We start from the raw sequence: 15324 nt of genomic DNA, 5'->3' as shown, positions 1-15324 counted from the left end.
AAATACATTTTAATCAGCTGGATTGCCGACGCATTGTGAGTCAGCTGTATTTGTGTGTGTGTTTAAGTCAGCTGGATTTATTCCGGACGCCAATCAAATAATAAAACATGTAATACATGTAAGCGCCCTCGTTTGATATATGAAACACGATCAGTCTCAGTAAGCGGTCCGTCCGTAAATCGCTCCGTCCGACTCCGAGCAGCAGCACTCACACTACTGCAAACTCGTCTCATGCATTCATCTCATATTCACACAGCTTTTACTTCGACATTTTGACGCGACAGCACAGAAGATTTTGTCCTGTCTATATACTGTGACCAAACTATCATCGATCTGAACCCATCGAGTGCCGTTCTGAAGCTTTATTTTGGTATCATCAGTGACATGGCGGAGGTTCAACGCACATCGAGTGAAACGATAACCGAGACCGTTCAGACGGGGACACCGCCTCCACCCCAGCAGGTATGTATCTTAATACACCATCATCACTGAGAAGAGGGTTTAACCGCAGCTCTCGTGATTAAATATTAATGAATTATAATAATCGTTATATAGTTGCATATCGAATGAGGTGCTTCCTGTTGACTGGATACCAGCATGATAAGGGATGTGTAGTAAACGACATGTACAACAGGGTGTTTTCAAGATGTACATTAGGGAGTGGATGTAATTGTCAGGTTATTATATATAATTTTCTGTTTTACAATCAGTTATTGATCAGTGGAAAATCCCCCCTACAAAAATGTACTCTGGTGATCATAGTTTATTATCATTTATAGTTATTAGCAAAGTTACTTCTAAAAACTGCTAAAGCTAATACTGTCATTATAAATAAAATTAGGAAAAATTACAAAATGGTCTGATTTATGCCATTAACTTAAAAAATGGATATGTGCAAATGGTATATGATATCATATACCAGGGATGTTCAAACTGGGGCCCGGGGACCCCCAGGGGGCCTCCAAGAGGTTCTAGGGGTCCCCAGATAGTTTCAGAGAATAAAGGCAAAGACAAAATTGTAAAAAGGATTTATTAGCTGTTTGTCTCTTATATCTTTTTTTAATCATCTTATAATTGCTGTGTATCTATATGTTTGTATGCATGTATATGAGGAGTTTAGATGCAAAACCCTCTAAGTGCATCTGCAATGTTTTCTCATAAAAGAGCATTTTTTATCAGTTTTTATTTATTTTTATCACGCTTTGATGTTTGGATTCAGTCATTTCACTTTAATGGCAATGCAAAGGTTATTAGTCAGTAATAGAAATGTCTTATTTTCACAAATGTCACTTTAATCATTTTATTGGTATTAAAGGGGTCATATTATTAGATTTTTTTTAAAGATGTCAAATAAGCCTTTGGTGTACCCAGAGTGCGTATGCGAAGTTTTAGCTCAAAATTCCCCCCAAGTAATTAATTACAGCATGTTAAAAATTGCCACTTTGTAGGTGCGAGCAAAAATGTGTCGTTTTTAGGTGTGTCCTTTGAAATGCAAATGAGCTGATGAAATGCAAACGTTGATCACCATAATGGTGGTTTCTTGAATTTGAAACTCAATTGTGCTGTCTCTCTCTGCACTAAATGGTGGTGCCATGGTGGGATAGTGGAGATTAAGGGGCGGTATTATTGAAATAATTCTTGCTTCCTACCTCACAAAACAGGCGAAATCTGAATGACCTATTTATTCACATGCTTGCAGAAATGATTTACCAAGACTAAGTTACTGGGTTGATCTTTTTCACATTTTCTAGGTTGATAGAAGCACTGGGGACCCAATTATAGCACTTAAACATGGAAAAGTCAGATTTTCACGCTTTGACCCAAATTTTATTGCCTTTGGTTGCAAAACGTATGCAAGCTTTTGGCTCTTAATCTGCACTATCCAACCACGGCCCTGCCATTCAGTGCAGAGAGAAAGAGAAAAAGAAAAATGATTGACAGCACAGTTGAGTTTTAATTTCAATGCGATCAGTGTTTGTATTCATCAGCTCATTTGCATTTTAAAGGACACACCCAAAAAAGTTTTTGCTCGCACCTAAAAAATAAGACATTTTAATTACTGACTAATAACCTTTGCATTGCCATTAAAGTGAAATTACTGAACCTTAACATAAAAGCCTGATAAAAATGCAAATTTACAAGAAAACATGTCAAACGCACCCATTTGCACATATACATAGTAAATCAAACCACTAAAGAGGTGACTAGAAATTGCTAAATATGCAAGTCAGAATGTCAAAATAAAGAAGCTGAATCACACATTGGAGTCAAAGATTGAATTAATCATTGAAATCAAACTTTGATGCTCCTAATATGATCATTAGATTATGAGACTTTAGCCAGGATTTCACAGACAGGGTCACGTATTCATTCTTTCATGTACCGTACTTTCCGGACTATAAACCGCACCGGAGTATAAGCCGCATCATTCAAAAATGCGTCATTAAGACGAAATAACATATATAAGTCACAGTGAACTATATGTCGCGTTTATTTAGAAAATTATTTCACAAAATCCAAGACATTTAATCTGCAAAGGCAAGTTATTCAACTAAACCATAGCAGACAGAACAGCAGGCTGAATAGATGTCTGTACGTTAAAGTAATATTATCAGTTATTTAAACGATAAACCATAGCATACAGAACTTACCTGGAAGGTTGAATAGTCTAAATTAACCGAACAAGCCAACTAGCATGAAGTTCGCAGACTCGTCATTCCACATCACTGAATCCATTGAATTACAAAAATACAGAAGCAGCGTATAGCGGACTCTCGCGGCTGTAGATGGTAATGTTGTCTTTTGCCTCATAAATGTCAAAATTAATTCATACTGACTTACAAGGCGCACCTATAAGACTATAAGGCGCAGCACCAGCCAAGTTATGAAAAAAATGCAGCTTATAGACCGAAAAATACGGTAATGGTACAAAAAAATTTGTTTTTTGGTTCCATCTCAGGAGGGCAGAAGCCTGACCATCAAGCTCAGGAAAAGGAAGACGGATAAGAAAGTCGAGTGGTCCAGTGACACAGTGGACAATGAACATCTGGGCAGGAGGTCTTCAAAGTGTGAGTATGAATTGCTTTGGTTTTTAGTACAGATGTGATGGTTGAGCTTCAACCATCTCGTTTATGGTATACAGTCTTGTGTCATATGGGTGATTCTCACGAAAACTTTAAAAATGTCAAGCATGAAAGTGTAAAAATTACGTAAATTTACTTTTTTCCCACCAGACATTGAAAAACAAAGTCTGGAGTAAATGGGAACATTAATTTAAAAACTTTTACTTATCATTTAACACTTTTTGTAACATAATTTAAAAAATTGGTCCTAAAAAATCTCATTACCGCAACAGTCAGAAAACATCAACACTGACATATTTTCAAAATGACATGACAAACCTGAAAAAACATAATTTGGAGATTCTGCACATGCATTTAAAATCAAAGTATTATGCTTCTATTAATTAAATTAACATTTAATAAGCATCTGTTGCGGTAATGATAATCAAAATGTCGTGTAAGCATTCTGACAAGACAATATTTCAAATTAACTGTAAAAAAATGATCTTACCTGGTAGCCATCTTGAAGTAACTGGTCCATGTTCTTGGTCACTCAAAATCAAACTTTATTAAAATTCTGTATGTGTGCTTAAACTGTTCTCAAAAAGTGTTGCGGAGGATGAGAACATCAGGCATGGACACATCATTTTTCTTCATTATTATTATACATGAATATTCAGTAAATATTTTTTCTGTCATTTAAAGTAGTCTAGCAAAACATCCATTTATTTTTTTTCTTAATATTTTTGTGTTAATTTGATTAAATTACAACATAACGCATGTTCAAACACAGCCGGACACATTGCGGTAATGAGAATTTCAGCAGAAAATGAGATAAGAATTTATAATTGTAAATTTTATGTTGAAATCACAGATTGTGCAAGGTAGAACACAGTATTGTGTTAATTGTGATGCTTTTTAATGTTACTATATTACACATTTTAAAGCTAAAATCATTAGTGCCGTGGTGTTTCAATGGTTTCGTGAGAATCACCCATATATCAAGGCCCAAGGTCATCTTTAAGTATTAAAATATATCCCAGTGTATTTTTAGTTTCCTGAGTAAATGTGGAGTACAGGAATATCTGGGCCGTCTTGCTGTAAAAATAGCTGACCTTAAAAACAAGTTGCAGTCAATGTTTTTCACTTCAGGTTGCTGCGTTTATGAAAAGCCTCGACAGTTTGGCGAGTCGTCTTCAGAAAGTGAGGGAGATGATGATGAGGAAGGCTGTGGAAGTGCGCACTGCATTCTGGGACACGGGAGAAGAGGCCATGGACAGAATGAGGGAGGGGCGTCATCAGTCCCCCCCAGCTCAGGGGGAAAAAACCCTCACTAATGATTTAAGTAAACAGGAGAGTGTGCTTGGAAGGTAATGGGCAGCGTGGGCACTACATTTATAATCCTTCATCACCACTCGCACTCAGTTACGTTGCACCATCACTGGGTGTCAAAAGCTTTTAATACATGAAAGCTTATAGGTAATTTTTAATGTGATTGGTTTTCTCTGCGGTCATTAATGTGATGACCAAAGCGAAGACTGCGTTCATTTGCGATCTATATACATTTGATTGTACATATCAGTTTTATTTCTTTTTGTAAAATCTGTATTTATTTAGTTATCTTAATAAGTCCACGAAAAGTGTTTGTTTTAAAGGCACATTTAATAAAGAAACATAACAGGTCCTGAGATGTAATAAAATCATATCTTCAATGCATTCTATAGTTTAAAAAACAAATTTGCCCACATGCAGTTTTAAAATGAATTTATATGAAATATAATTTGCTTTGTAGTGTCACATTTGTGCTTCACATCACTTGATCACATGGGAACTTAAACATATGTGTTGTGTGCTGTAATGAATACTTGCGATAGAAAAGATCAATCCCTTCTGATTTTTTTTACAACCATGCATTAAATAACCAAACACATTTGAATTATAATGAGATAACTGATGCCTTTCAGACAATCAGACATCTGACATAAAACTAATAATAGACTCTGTGTGTACATTATGAGCTGCAGTGTGTCGTGAAAAGAAAAGATATAGCAACGTACACACTACTGGATTTGGTGTATGCATCATTCATTTTCACTCCTTACACTAAATACAGGGAATACATGTGTCAGTGTCGGCATGTGTGTAAAGATCACCCTGTTAAAACATAAACCGTCTCATCTCATACTGGCTGTCATGCTGCTTTCATCCAGCAGAACTGGGAAAGGTTATGTTGTCAGTAAGGTGCATATAGGCGATTTACTCGATTTAAGCTGTAAATAAGGTGTGCCATGTTTTATAAAGAGAAAATGAGAGTGCATGGCCGAGACCAAAACACGAGTAACATCTCTGAGGTCAGTCAAACTTTACAGTTCATAGGACTTTCATATACAATACAACTGTATCCCATCATTCATACGCATCTGTCGACCCTTTACGGTGAACGCACCTGTATGTACATAGCAAAGGTCACAGAGAGGATTTAACATGAATAAACAGATGTTAAATTATGTTGTTTATATCTATTAAATGCGCAAACGATGGCAACCTGGCTCTGTGTCTGGACTGATTTGATTGTAATCCTGTAATGCTTGTGTTGGTCAAAAACGTTTTAGACCACAAATGTGTGAAATGAGACGTAATTTATCAGTATATGTTGGAGCATTGATGTAGTGGTTAGTGCATGTAAGTCAATGCATTAAGGTGTGGTGCTCAAATGGCCAATGCCAATAGTTCAATTCTGATGTGTGTGAGAGTTTTAAAGTCCATTCTCCTTTATTTCTTGTTATCTTTTATATGTCCTGTACAAAAAGAAAATACATTTGTATGAAATTAAATTTAAAAAAATCATTTTTATGACCTATGGGGAAATTATGTTAAAGGAATAGTGTACCCATAAATGAATATTCTGTAGGCTAATTATTTTCTCACTATCCAAACCTGTATTTTAAATGTCTTTGTGCTGCTGAACAAAAATTAAGATATTTAGAAAATGTGTAACCAAGCAGATATGGGGCACCATTGAGTTCCATATATAGGAAAAAATAACACTATGGAAGTCAATGGTGCCCCAGATCTATTTGGTTGCAAACATATTTCAAAAGGCAAAAAAAATTAATTTAAGTTTGGAGGGTGAGGAAATGACAGAATTTTCATTTTTGGGTGAATGATCCCTTTAACAAGAATGGTGCTTATTTGTCATTACAAATTGTTAATTCAAAAATTCTAGCCTTCCAAAACTGTATTTTAAATGTCTTTGTGCTGCTGAACACCAAGATGTTTCGAAAATGTGTAACCAAGCAGATCAGGGGCACCATTGAGTTCCATATATAAGAAAAAAATAACACTATGAAAGTCAATGGTGCTCCAGATCTATTTGGTTGCAAACATATTTCAAAAAGCAAAGAAATTAATACAGATTTGGAGGGTGACTAAATGACAGAAATTTCATTTTTGGGTGAACTATCCCTTTAACAAGAAGTTTGCTAATTCGTCATTAAAAAAGTTACAATTCAATAATTCTCACCTTCCAAACCTGTATTTTAAATGTCTTTGTGTTGATGAACACAAATGAAGATATTTAGAAAAATGTGTGTAACCAAGCAGGTCAGGGGCACCATCGAGTTCCATATATAAGAAAAAAATAACACATGGAAGTCAATGGTGCCCCAGATCTATTTGGTTACAAACATATTATAAAAACATAAAAATAGTACAGATTTGGAGGGTGAGTAAATGACAGAATTTTCATTTTTGGGTGAACTATCCCTTTAATAAGAAATGTGCTTAATTTTCATAAAAAGTTACAATTCTAAAAATTCTTGCCCTCCAAACCTGTATTTTAAATGTATTTGTGCTGCTTAACAGAAATGAAGATATTTAAAAAAAAATGCCTGTAACCAAGCAGATCAGAGGCACCATTGAGTACCATATAGGGAAAAAATAACACGATGGAAGTGAATGATGCCCCAGATCTATTTGGTTGCCAAATATGAAAATTCTGTCGTCGCATTTTGTTACAAGCCTGTATAAATGTCTTTGTTCTGATGAACACAAAGGAAGATAGTTTTGAGAAATGTTTGTAACCAAACCGTTCGTGGATCCCATAAACTTCCATAGTATTCTTTTTTCCCACTATGTAACAAAATGGGATCCACAAATGAGAGTAAATGATGACAGCATTTTCATTTTTGGGTGAACTATTCCTTTAACAAGAATTGTGCTTAATTGTCATAAAAAAGTAAAAAAAATATATATATAATCCTAAAAAGAACTTTCCTGATGTGAAATAATTTATTAAAATATTCATTTTGTATTTTTATTTGAGGTCACATGATTTGAACCTGCACTTGTAAAGAATAATTTGTTGGTTCAACTAAAAAAAACTACTACTGAACTAACTGAACTAACTATAGTTGAACTAACATTTTTTACAGTGTGACATTCACAACATTCATGCAGTACATAATCCAGACACAATATATTTAATGTGAAAAAGGACATTTATTTTAGCTGTGAGGACTATTAAAGGCTCAGTGTACAGCACTTAAGAACTTCAGATGTAAGAAATGTGGATCTCTGTCCCTGCCCAAACATCAACACATCTCCTCAGTCCGGCCATGGACCTATACTCCATAGACTATACAGCAGACATTTATATTCACAGCTGTGACCTGCACTTCAATAAACTCAAGACTTACAAAAGGAAAAAAAATTCAAAAATGTCTGCACAAATTCTTGCACTGTTTAAAATGTTTGTAAAGAACAAACACTTCTTAAGCTACATTTTAGTGTTTAAATAAAACCTATAAGCCGGTACCTTAAAGTAAACAGGCCGATTACAAGAAAAGACATTTAGGCATTTAATAAGTTACAAAGCTTTTCATTGCCCGAGAGTATCATTGTGCTAATCATGCATAGCATTAGCTGTGAAACACGATCAGTAGAAGAAAGCTATCCTTGCAAGCAAGCTAGACATGTGCAACAAAGCATTAGATATTCAGCTGTCAGTACACGCTTGTGCAAAATCACCCATAAATCTACATGAACTGGCCGATGTACCGGGTACTGTTAGGCACAACAGAAGCATTCATGATAGCAATATGAAAACTGAAATATAAATGGATGAGAACAATGAACTTGACCTGGACAGGACATTAAAGACAAATACATATAATTCAAATGCAGTGGTTCTCATGACACACCTAGAAGTATAAGAATAGTATATTAAACAAACTATGTACCCACTTTTAAAAGTTAAATGAGGATGAATTAAAGAAAAGGTTATAGCGTAATGTAGTGGTCAATTATTTGCTTGCTGTATATATAAGTGGTTTTAAAAGTTTTCAATGATAAAGTTGACTAATAAGTTATAATGAGCTATAATGGATCTGATCCATTAAACGTAACAGAACATATGCTTCATACAGGAAATGAACAATCCAAAGATGATTTTAGAGAAAACTGTTAACCACGAATAAAGTGACTCATGCAGATGCACAGTACGTGAAGTCACCAGCTCTTAATCTCCATATAAAATAAAGCAAAAATTCAACTGATAATCTTTTCTTAAAGCAGTTTTTCTTGTGTCAACACAATTCCCAAACAATCATTTCATCAATGCTGGTTCTTCATTTCTGTATATTTAGGTTCGACCAACGTGCATTGTGCAGGCCGTCTCCTGACTGAAGTTCATCATCATTTGCTGGTGTGCATTAAATTATTACATTTAACGTGAGGAAAATAAAATCTTCCATTAGGGGAGAAAAAGAGGTGCTGGTACATTAATGGCCTTCTTTAATCCCTCATTGGCTTTGTGGGGTGCTGAGGTCAGCTTTGGTCAGTCCTGTAATCTGCAACCTATGACTGAACACAAAGAAATGATTAAAAACAGCTGCCATTTGCAATGCATTTTTATAGTATGGCACGAGTGCCATATTGCTTTTGTATAATATGACCCTGTCTGTGAATTCCAGACCAAAGGCGCCCTATTTGGACAGTAATTGTTTCTAATGAGGATGTCTGTAAAAATATATCTGAATGCCTCCTTCACGATAAACTCATGCATTCGGATGACAACTGTGAGGGGGGTGAATATTTTTGCAACTCTGTTTAAATTATATTAAGCCTTAGGGGGTGGGCACACCAAAGCTTTTAAACGCATCTGAAAACGCCTGGAGGATGCCGAATGCCAGCTGTTCTAATCCGTTGAGCGCTTTGGTTGCTGTGATACTTTTGTTTTGTGCATTGTGTCATTGTACGATGCGATGGTGGGTTGCTGTGATATTTGTCCCGCCCCTCCTCCACTGTGATTGGACAGCTGTGTAAGGGCTGACATTGATGAGCTGATCTTTTCAAAGTTGAATATTTTTATATATATTTTTGAATATATAGGGGCAGCGCGTTTGCCGCGAAAACACGCCCTATTTGCCTCAAACGTGTCTTTGCCCAAGTTGAAAATATTCAACTTGAGCGAAAAATTTGCATGACACAAAGTTAAATCCCGCGAGTAATCTAGAGCGAGTAACGCGATGCCCCACGTTTGGTGTGTCCGTAGCATTATGCTGCGTTCAGACCAGTCGTGGAAGAGGCGTCAATCGCGAGTGATTTCAATGTTAAGTCAATGTAAAGACACAGTGACATGCGTCTGGAGGTCTTGCGGCACAAATGACCGTGTGTTTACACCAGACCCGAGTTCAACAATTTGCGCAAGTAGATTACATACAAAGTCAATGCAAAGATGTGATCAGACGCTTCCTCGCGTGGGGCAATGTGAATGGCGCCATATGGGTGACGCGTTTACTGCGAAAACATGCACTATTCACCTCAAACGCATCTTCGCCCAAATTGAAATTATTCAAAAATTCACATGACATGAAGTTAAATCCCGCGAGTAATCTAGAGCAAGTAACGCGATGCCCCGTGTTTGGTGTGTATGTAGCATGAGGTGTTTAGCGCGGCAGACGCAATTCCACCTCGTTCGCGTGAATTGAGCGTTGCCGCGGCAACGAGTTGCGCGAGTTGAAAAATTTGAACTTTGGCGGAAAAACGCGCCGCATTAACCAATCAGGAGCTTGCTCTAGTAATGACGTGATTACAGGAAGCGAACAGAGTCACAGAAGCCCCTCCCTTGACATGAATTTTTGCGTGAATGTCTCCATGACTACAATTTCACGCGCGTAAACTCAAAATGTTCAAGCGGCAAACTAGACGTGGTAGACGCGAATTTGACGCCTCAAACGCAGCCGGTGTGAACCCACGGAAGATATAGCCCCCGACATGTAAAGTAAGGTTAATATTTGTTTTTTATGTTATAACATTGACCAATAAGCATTTATTTATGATCTATTTATGACTGGTGTATCTTCTTAACATGAAATGAAAACACATTTACCCAAAGCTTCTCATTTTAACTTCTTGGTTTCGACCATTTGCTGTGTGTCATTCTGCTCCAAAGTGTCTTTGTTCTCCTCCTCAGCTTCATCATCGCCTTTCCCATCATCCACCTCGTCCACAGGTTCACTCTGGCGTACGCTAACAGAGATGACCAGAGCTTGCACGATGCCATACATCAAGGCAAAATGAAGCAGATACTCCTGCACCACCCACAGCAGTCCAGCCATCCCAACAGATGCTACAAGAAACATGGCCATGCCATGAAGCCACAGTTTCAGGGCCCCCTGGACCCCCAGAACATCCAAAATGACCTTGGTCGGAGGGGACACGGTTGTCAGGAAGCCCACCACAAACAAGTCAAAGAGGTGGCGAAGGAAGTTAAAGCAAACCTCGTAGTGTTCAGGCTGAACTTCACCAGACCACGAGCGAGAGAAGAACTGGAATGCTGCTTGTCCCTGGGACAGAGGCGTAGGGGATGGCGGAGGTGTCCCATAATTTGACTCCCCATCGACTTCATCAGACTCCAACTTACTGGCACATTTTTGATGCCCGAGCGCAGTGGGCATAGACCACCTAGGCCAAAAAATGTAGCTGGATGGACGCAACCACTTCCAATAGCTTGAAGAGCTTCGGGTCGATACTTTTTCGATCTCAACCTCGGGTCTGATCACCCTCAACTCCTCGATTTCCAAAGGCTTGACATTTTCCACTGTATCCCAGAATTCCTCATTCATTATCTTTTGGTTTGCAGCTTTCTCACTCCTCCAAACCCAGGAAGTGAGACCCCATAATCCCCACTTGCTTTTAGTCAGATTTTCAGTTGTTGGGGGTTTTTCTGGTTTGGTCTTACTGCCCCAGGTGGAGTACAGATTGGTTGGACTTACCCACCCCCAAACTCGACCTACAACAGCTGTCATGCCTGTACTATTTCTTTGTACTGTGCTAAGAAGCTAAAACATTAAAGTGTCAGTCTATAGGTTATGCTAATATAATCATTTACAGTCAGTGATTGTAGCATTACCCTTTTATATACACATTAAGTACAAATTACGACTAAAATGTATGTATGGCACATATCGTGTAACACTGCACCTATACTAAACATTAAAGTAGTTAAAGTTACATACAGCGTTATATTTGTGTAAAGAAACCTAAACAAACCTGTATCGAGGTGTGTGTGTCACTTTAAGTCAAATTGAATCGGAACAAACTATTGTAGTTGGGCACACCCGACCAAATCGCTCAATGACAAAAAGCTATTCAATTAACAATCGTTACTAAAAATAATTTAATAGATAAACTACATTTAGCAAGTTAAAAAATATATTCACGTTGGCGATATGATTTTAAATAGTTTTATACATTAGGTAGCTTTAAAAGCATTTACCTCAGGCGAAACGGCTACGGTTAACATGCCTGAACAAGCTGTCGTTTAACGCAACAAGTTTAAACGCTTAACAATCCTGCTCAAAACACTCTCCAATTACTATCAGACATACCTGCGATCAGTTTTAAAAGTCAATGAAAACTAAAATCTGATCCATCTACATCCTATGATCCTACAAACATCACAGCCGCTGTTTCTGTCGGTTGAGTTTGCTTATCGATGCCAACTTCACATTCCTGTTCACCTCCACCCGGTAACAATAACCAGCAAATAGATCCTTTAAACAAACAAAGTGCTTGACAGAGTGATCATATTCCACACGGTGTAATTCCGTGATATTTTACTGGAATGATGAGGAAATTAAACGAAAACGGCTTTACTGTGCGCGAGCTTGTTTACGGTAACGCGTGACTACGTGGAGCACAAATTTGCAATCGACTTTCCTTCATTTACGCTACACGTTTGTGTAAAAATTATACAATCCTGTTGATATTGTATGCACGCGCACCCAACGTTTGTTTGCTATTATATTGGGGCGAATAGCTAAACGTTTAGGTGTGTATATTGTGTGAAAAGTGAAGTTAAAAACGTTCACGTTCACATGACGTTGTGTTTGGGTAAGGCGTTTTCATAATAAAAGTCCTTTGCAGTACAGTGGCACGTCTAAAACCACACGTGGGATTTAAATTATAATTTTAGAACGAAGACAATTTTGTTGCCAAGTAAAATAAAGCATGTTCATGAAATGTTTTAAAACTTTAAATCTGTTTACTTCGAGGCAGGAAATAAATTTCTTACTCCTAAACGTGTACACTGTACAGATTTAATTTCCCTGAATGATGTAGTTTGTGATTAAAGACTGCACAATTAGGTACACTAGAATGTTTTACAATATCCATCATCTCAAAGCATGTTAAATCAACACCGGGTTTGCATGGCTCACCAAAAAGATATCTGGATCGAAACCTTTATGTTGTCCTTACATTGCAACATGATCTTAAGATGAATAACAAGGTGTGTTGTAATAGGGTGTGACTAGAAAAATCAGTTATATGTTATGAATGACATTCTATGCATTTAAACAATTCAGCTATGAGCATTTGAACAGTAGACTGATATCAGACTCATCCAGCAACAAAAATGGGAGATTGATGCAACTTTATTAACAAAAATACGAATACATGACAAGATCAAAATATAACTTTCCATAATGTTAAAATCTCAATGTTCAGACTTTGTTCTTGAAATTAAATGCTTGCACTAAAATACTACACAATGTTATACAGTAGCTTAACATTGCAGCATTTTGATCACCACACCTCCTCTGCCATGGCTTCAACTTCAGTCCTTATAAAAGGAAACAAAAACTTCATTAGATTCCAATATTTACATGTAAAAAAAGAAAAATCATTGTTTTTTGTGTTTCAGTGCGCCGCGAGAAAATGACTTCATTGGGTTTCAGTGTTACAGAACATCGCAATCATCATAAACACAAATAAACAAAGCAAGGCTTATCGAAGCAAAACTTACACAAGCCTTATTATTTCACCAAAGCATACGAGACTGGTATCCATGCATCATTGCGTTAACCTCTCAGTCTGTTAACCTGGAAAATAAGGCAGTTGTCAATCAAAAGCGCTTTGCTAAAATTACATGAATAGTTCCAGAAGATGTGCTCAGAGAAATGTAAAGTGCATCACACATCAGAGACTCTAGTCTATTGAATCGTCACTGCACACCATCTAAAAAAGTGTCCCCCCCACCAACAAGAAATGGCACAAACCTGTAGCTGGATGCTCAAAACATCTTCCTATAGTGACTTCAAATCCCCACTTGAAATCTTTGAAGAGAATGTCAGTTTCTGAAAGCTGAAAGGAACAGGAATCATCATAAACACAAAAGTATAACAAAATGAAAGCTTGCTGATGAAACATACACAAGCAGCCTAACCAGAAGATGTGCTCAGAGAAATGTGTAAAACATCATGATGTTATCAGAGACTCTAGTCTATGGAATCATCACTGCACACCCCTTAAAATAAAAATGTCCCCACTAACAAAAAAATAGCACAAACCTGTAGATGGATGCTCAAAACATCTTCCTATTGTGACTTCAAATCCCCCCCTAAAAACCTTGCAGATCTGTTTTAGAAAGTTAAAAAGAACAGGAAACATCATAAACACATAGTTTAAGAAAATAAAAACCTGCTGATGAAACACATACACAAGCATGACCTGAAGATGTGCTCAGAGAAATGTAAAAAGTGCATCATGACGTCATCAGAGACTCTAGTCTATTGAATCATCACTGCACACCCCCTAAATGTCACATTACTAATAAGAAAATAACACAAACATGTGGAAGGGAGCTCGATACATTTTCTTCCTACAGTGACTTCAAATCCACACTTGAAATCCTTTAAGAGAAAGAGTTCATGAGAGAATATCATGCGTGACACTCTTTTGTTTCATGTAACTTACGCAAGATTCAGTTCCTTACCCATTGGCTGTCAACTACTGGCATCAGATACCTGGCAACTGCTGCGGATCCCATGAAGCCTATTACAAATGCAATTCAAAATTCAGGGACATTCAAGCTGGTACTACCAAATCACAAATTACACTGCATGCGTTCAGTGCACTATAAAGTCCTTCATTGGTAAATCAGAGACTCTAGTCTGAATCATCATTACATGCAGCAAGTTAAAAACAATTAAATCAATTGAAGTCACACTTACAGATACATGTTTTCCTCCTGGACACATTTTTGGTAGCTTGGCTTCCTAACACACAAAATAAGCACAAAGATGAATTATTTATCATATCCTGAAAGCATGCTGACTAACGGATTAAACTGACCACGAGGTCATAAACGCTAAATAAAAAAACTGATTTATAGTTAAATCTTGGCCTTACAACATAACACATCTTTAAATGTACATTTATGTAGCAATGTACTAGTTTTTGCATTTTATATAAAATATATCATCACGCAAATAAACTCTGCTTACCTTCTACTCAAAAGCCGCAGCATGACGATAAAGGCCACCGTACGCACAGGCGAGCACATTTAAACGGGTCCTAAAACTGCAGACAGGGTAGCGAAATATCTGCCTGAATGAAGAAAAAAGATAGGCACATAAACAAAACAGAAATAGAAAGTTTGTAAATTCACTACAATTCATATTTTTAAAATTTAAAAATTAAAGAAATTTAGATATACTTTTATATACGTTTAATGATATATTTTATATTTGGAGCAGTTCTATGTAAATACCACAATTTCCCCTTTTTATGTGGTTTCAAATATAATTTGAAAAAAAAAACAAGCCATGCAAATTTACACACATGCATTGTTTTATGGTAAACATTATTTGCGTAGTAAACAGGCTTGTTCGACTTCATGTTATGGCGCAAGAACCGACAGAAGGATGACATCCGGATACCGCGAGAGCGATTCGAGAAATAATACGCTGGAGTCTGG

At 36.9% G+C, this 15324-nt stretch overlaps 2 protein-coding genes, 1 long non-coding RNA gene and 2 other non-coding genes across 5 annotated transcripts; 1 reads left to right on the top strand and 4 right to left on the bottom strand.

Annotated features, from left to right (window-relative positions):
• Nucleotides 1-322: 322 nt before the first annotated feature.
• ppp1r11 (protein phosphatase 1, regulatory (inhibitor) subunit 11) lies at nucleotides 323-5610 on the top strand. The gene is made up of 3 exons (XM_055219106.2): nucleotides 323-462; nucleotides 2960-3068; nucleotides 4215-5610. Exons 1-3 carry the CDS (start codon nucleotides 385-387, stop codon nucleotides 4397-4399), a joined length of 372 nt encoding a protein of 123 aa, XP_055075081.1. The 5' UTR covers nucleotides 323-384; the 3' UTR covers nucleotides 4400-5610.
• Nucleotides 5611-7908: 2298 nt separating this feature from the next.
• On the bottom strand, nucleotides 7909-12447 carry c20h6orf47 (chromosome 20 C6orf47 homolog). Its single transcript, XM_055219105.2, has 2 exons — nucleotides 10453-12447; nucleotides 7909-8924 (listed from the first exon to the last, which is right to left on the bottom strand). The coding sequence occupies exon 1, from the start codon at nucleotides 11369-11371 to the stop codon at nucleotides 10463-10465; it is 909 nt and encodes a 302-aa protein (XP_055075080.2). The 5' UTR covers nucleotides 11372-12447; the 3' UTR covers nucleotides 7909-8924; nucleotides 10453-10462.
• Nucleotides 12448-12985: 538 nt separating this feature from the next.
• Nucleotides 12986-14936, bottom strand: LOC129454547 (uncharacterized). The gene is made up of 8 exons (XR_008647947.2): nucleotides 14852-14936; nucleotides 14579-14623; nucleotides 14341-14399; nucleotides 14197-14257; nucleotides 13916-13982; nucleotides 13625-13709; nucleotides 13372-13447; nucleotides 12986-13188 (listed from the first exon to the last, which is right to left on the bottom strand). It is a non-coding gene; the product is annotated as an uncharacterized lncRNA (long non-coding RNA).
• LOC129412709 (small nucleolar RNA SNORD52) lies at nucleotides 13801-13867 on the bottom strand. Its single transcript, XR_008633812.1, has one exon. It is a non-coding gene; the product is annotated as a small nucleolar RNA SNORD52 (small nucleolar RNA).
• LOC129412710 (small nucleolar RNA SNORD52) lies at nucleotides 14085-14153 on the bottom strand. Its single transcript, XR_008633813.1, has one exon. It is a non-coding gene; the product is annotated as a small nucleolar RNA SNORD52 (small nucleolar RNA).
• Nucleotides 14937-15324: the final 388 nt, after the last annotated feature.

The sequence above is a fragment of the Misgurnus anguillicaudatus genome, chromosome 20 (assembly GCF_027580225.2).
Source record: "Misgurnus anguillicaudatus chromosome 20, ASM2758022v2, whole genome shotgun sequence".
NCBI classification, from domain to species: Eukaryota; Metazoa; Chordata; class Actinopteri; order Cypriniformes; family Cobitidae; genus Misgurnus; species Misgurnus anguillicaudatus.
Note: the sequence above shows the minus strand (reverse complement) of the source record. Positions and strands in the feature narration are given on the sequence as shown.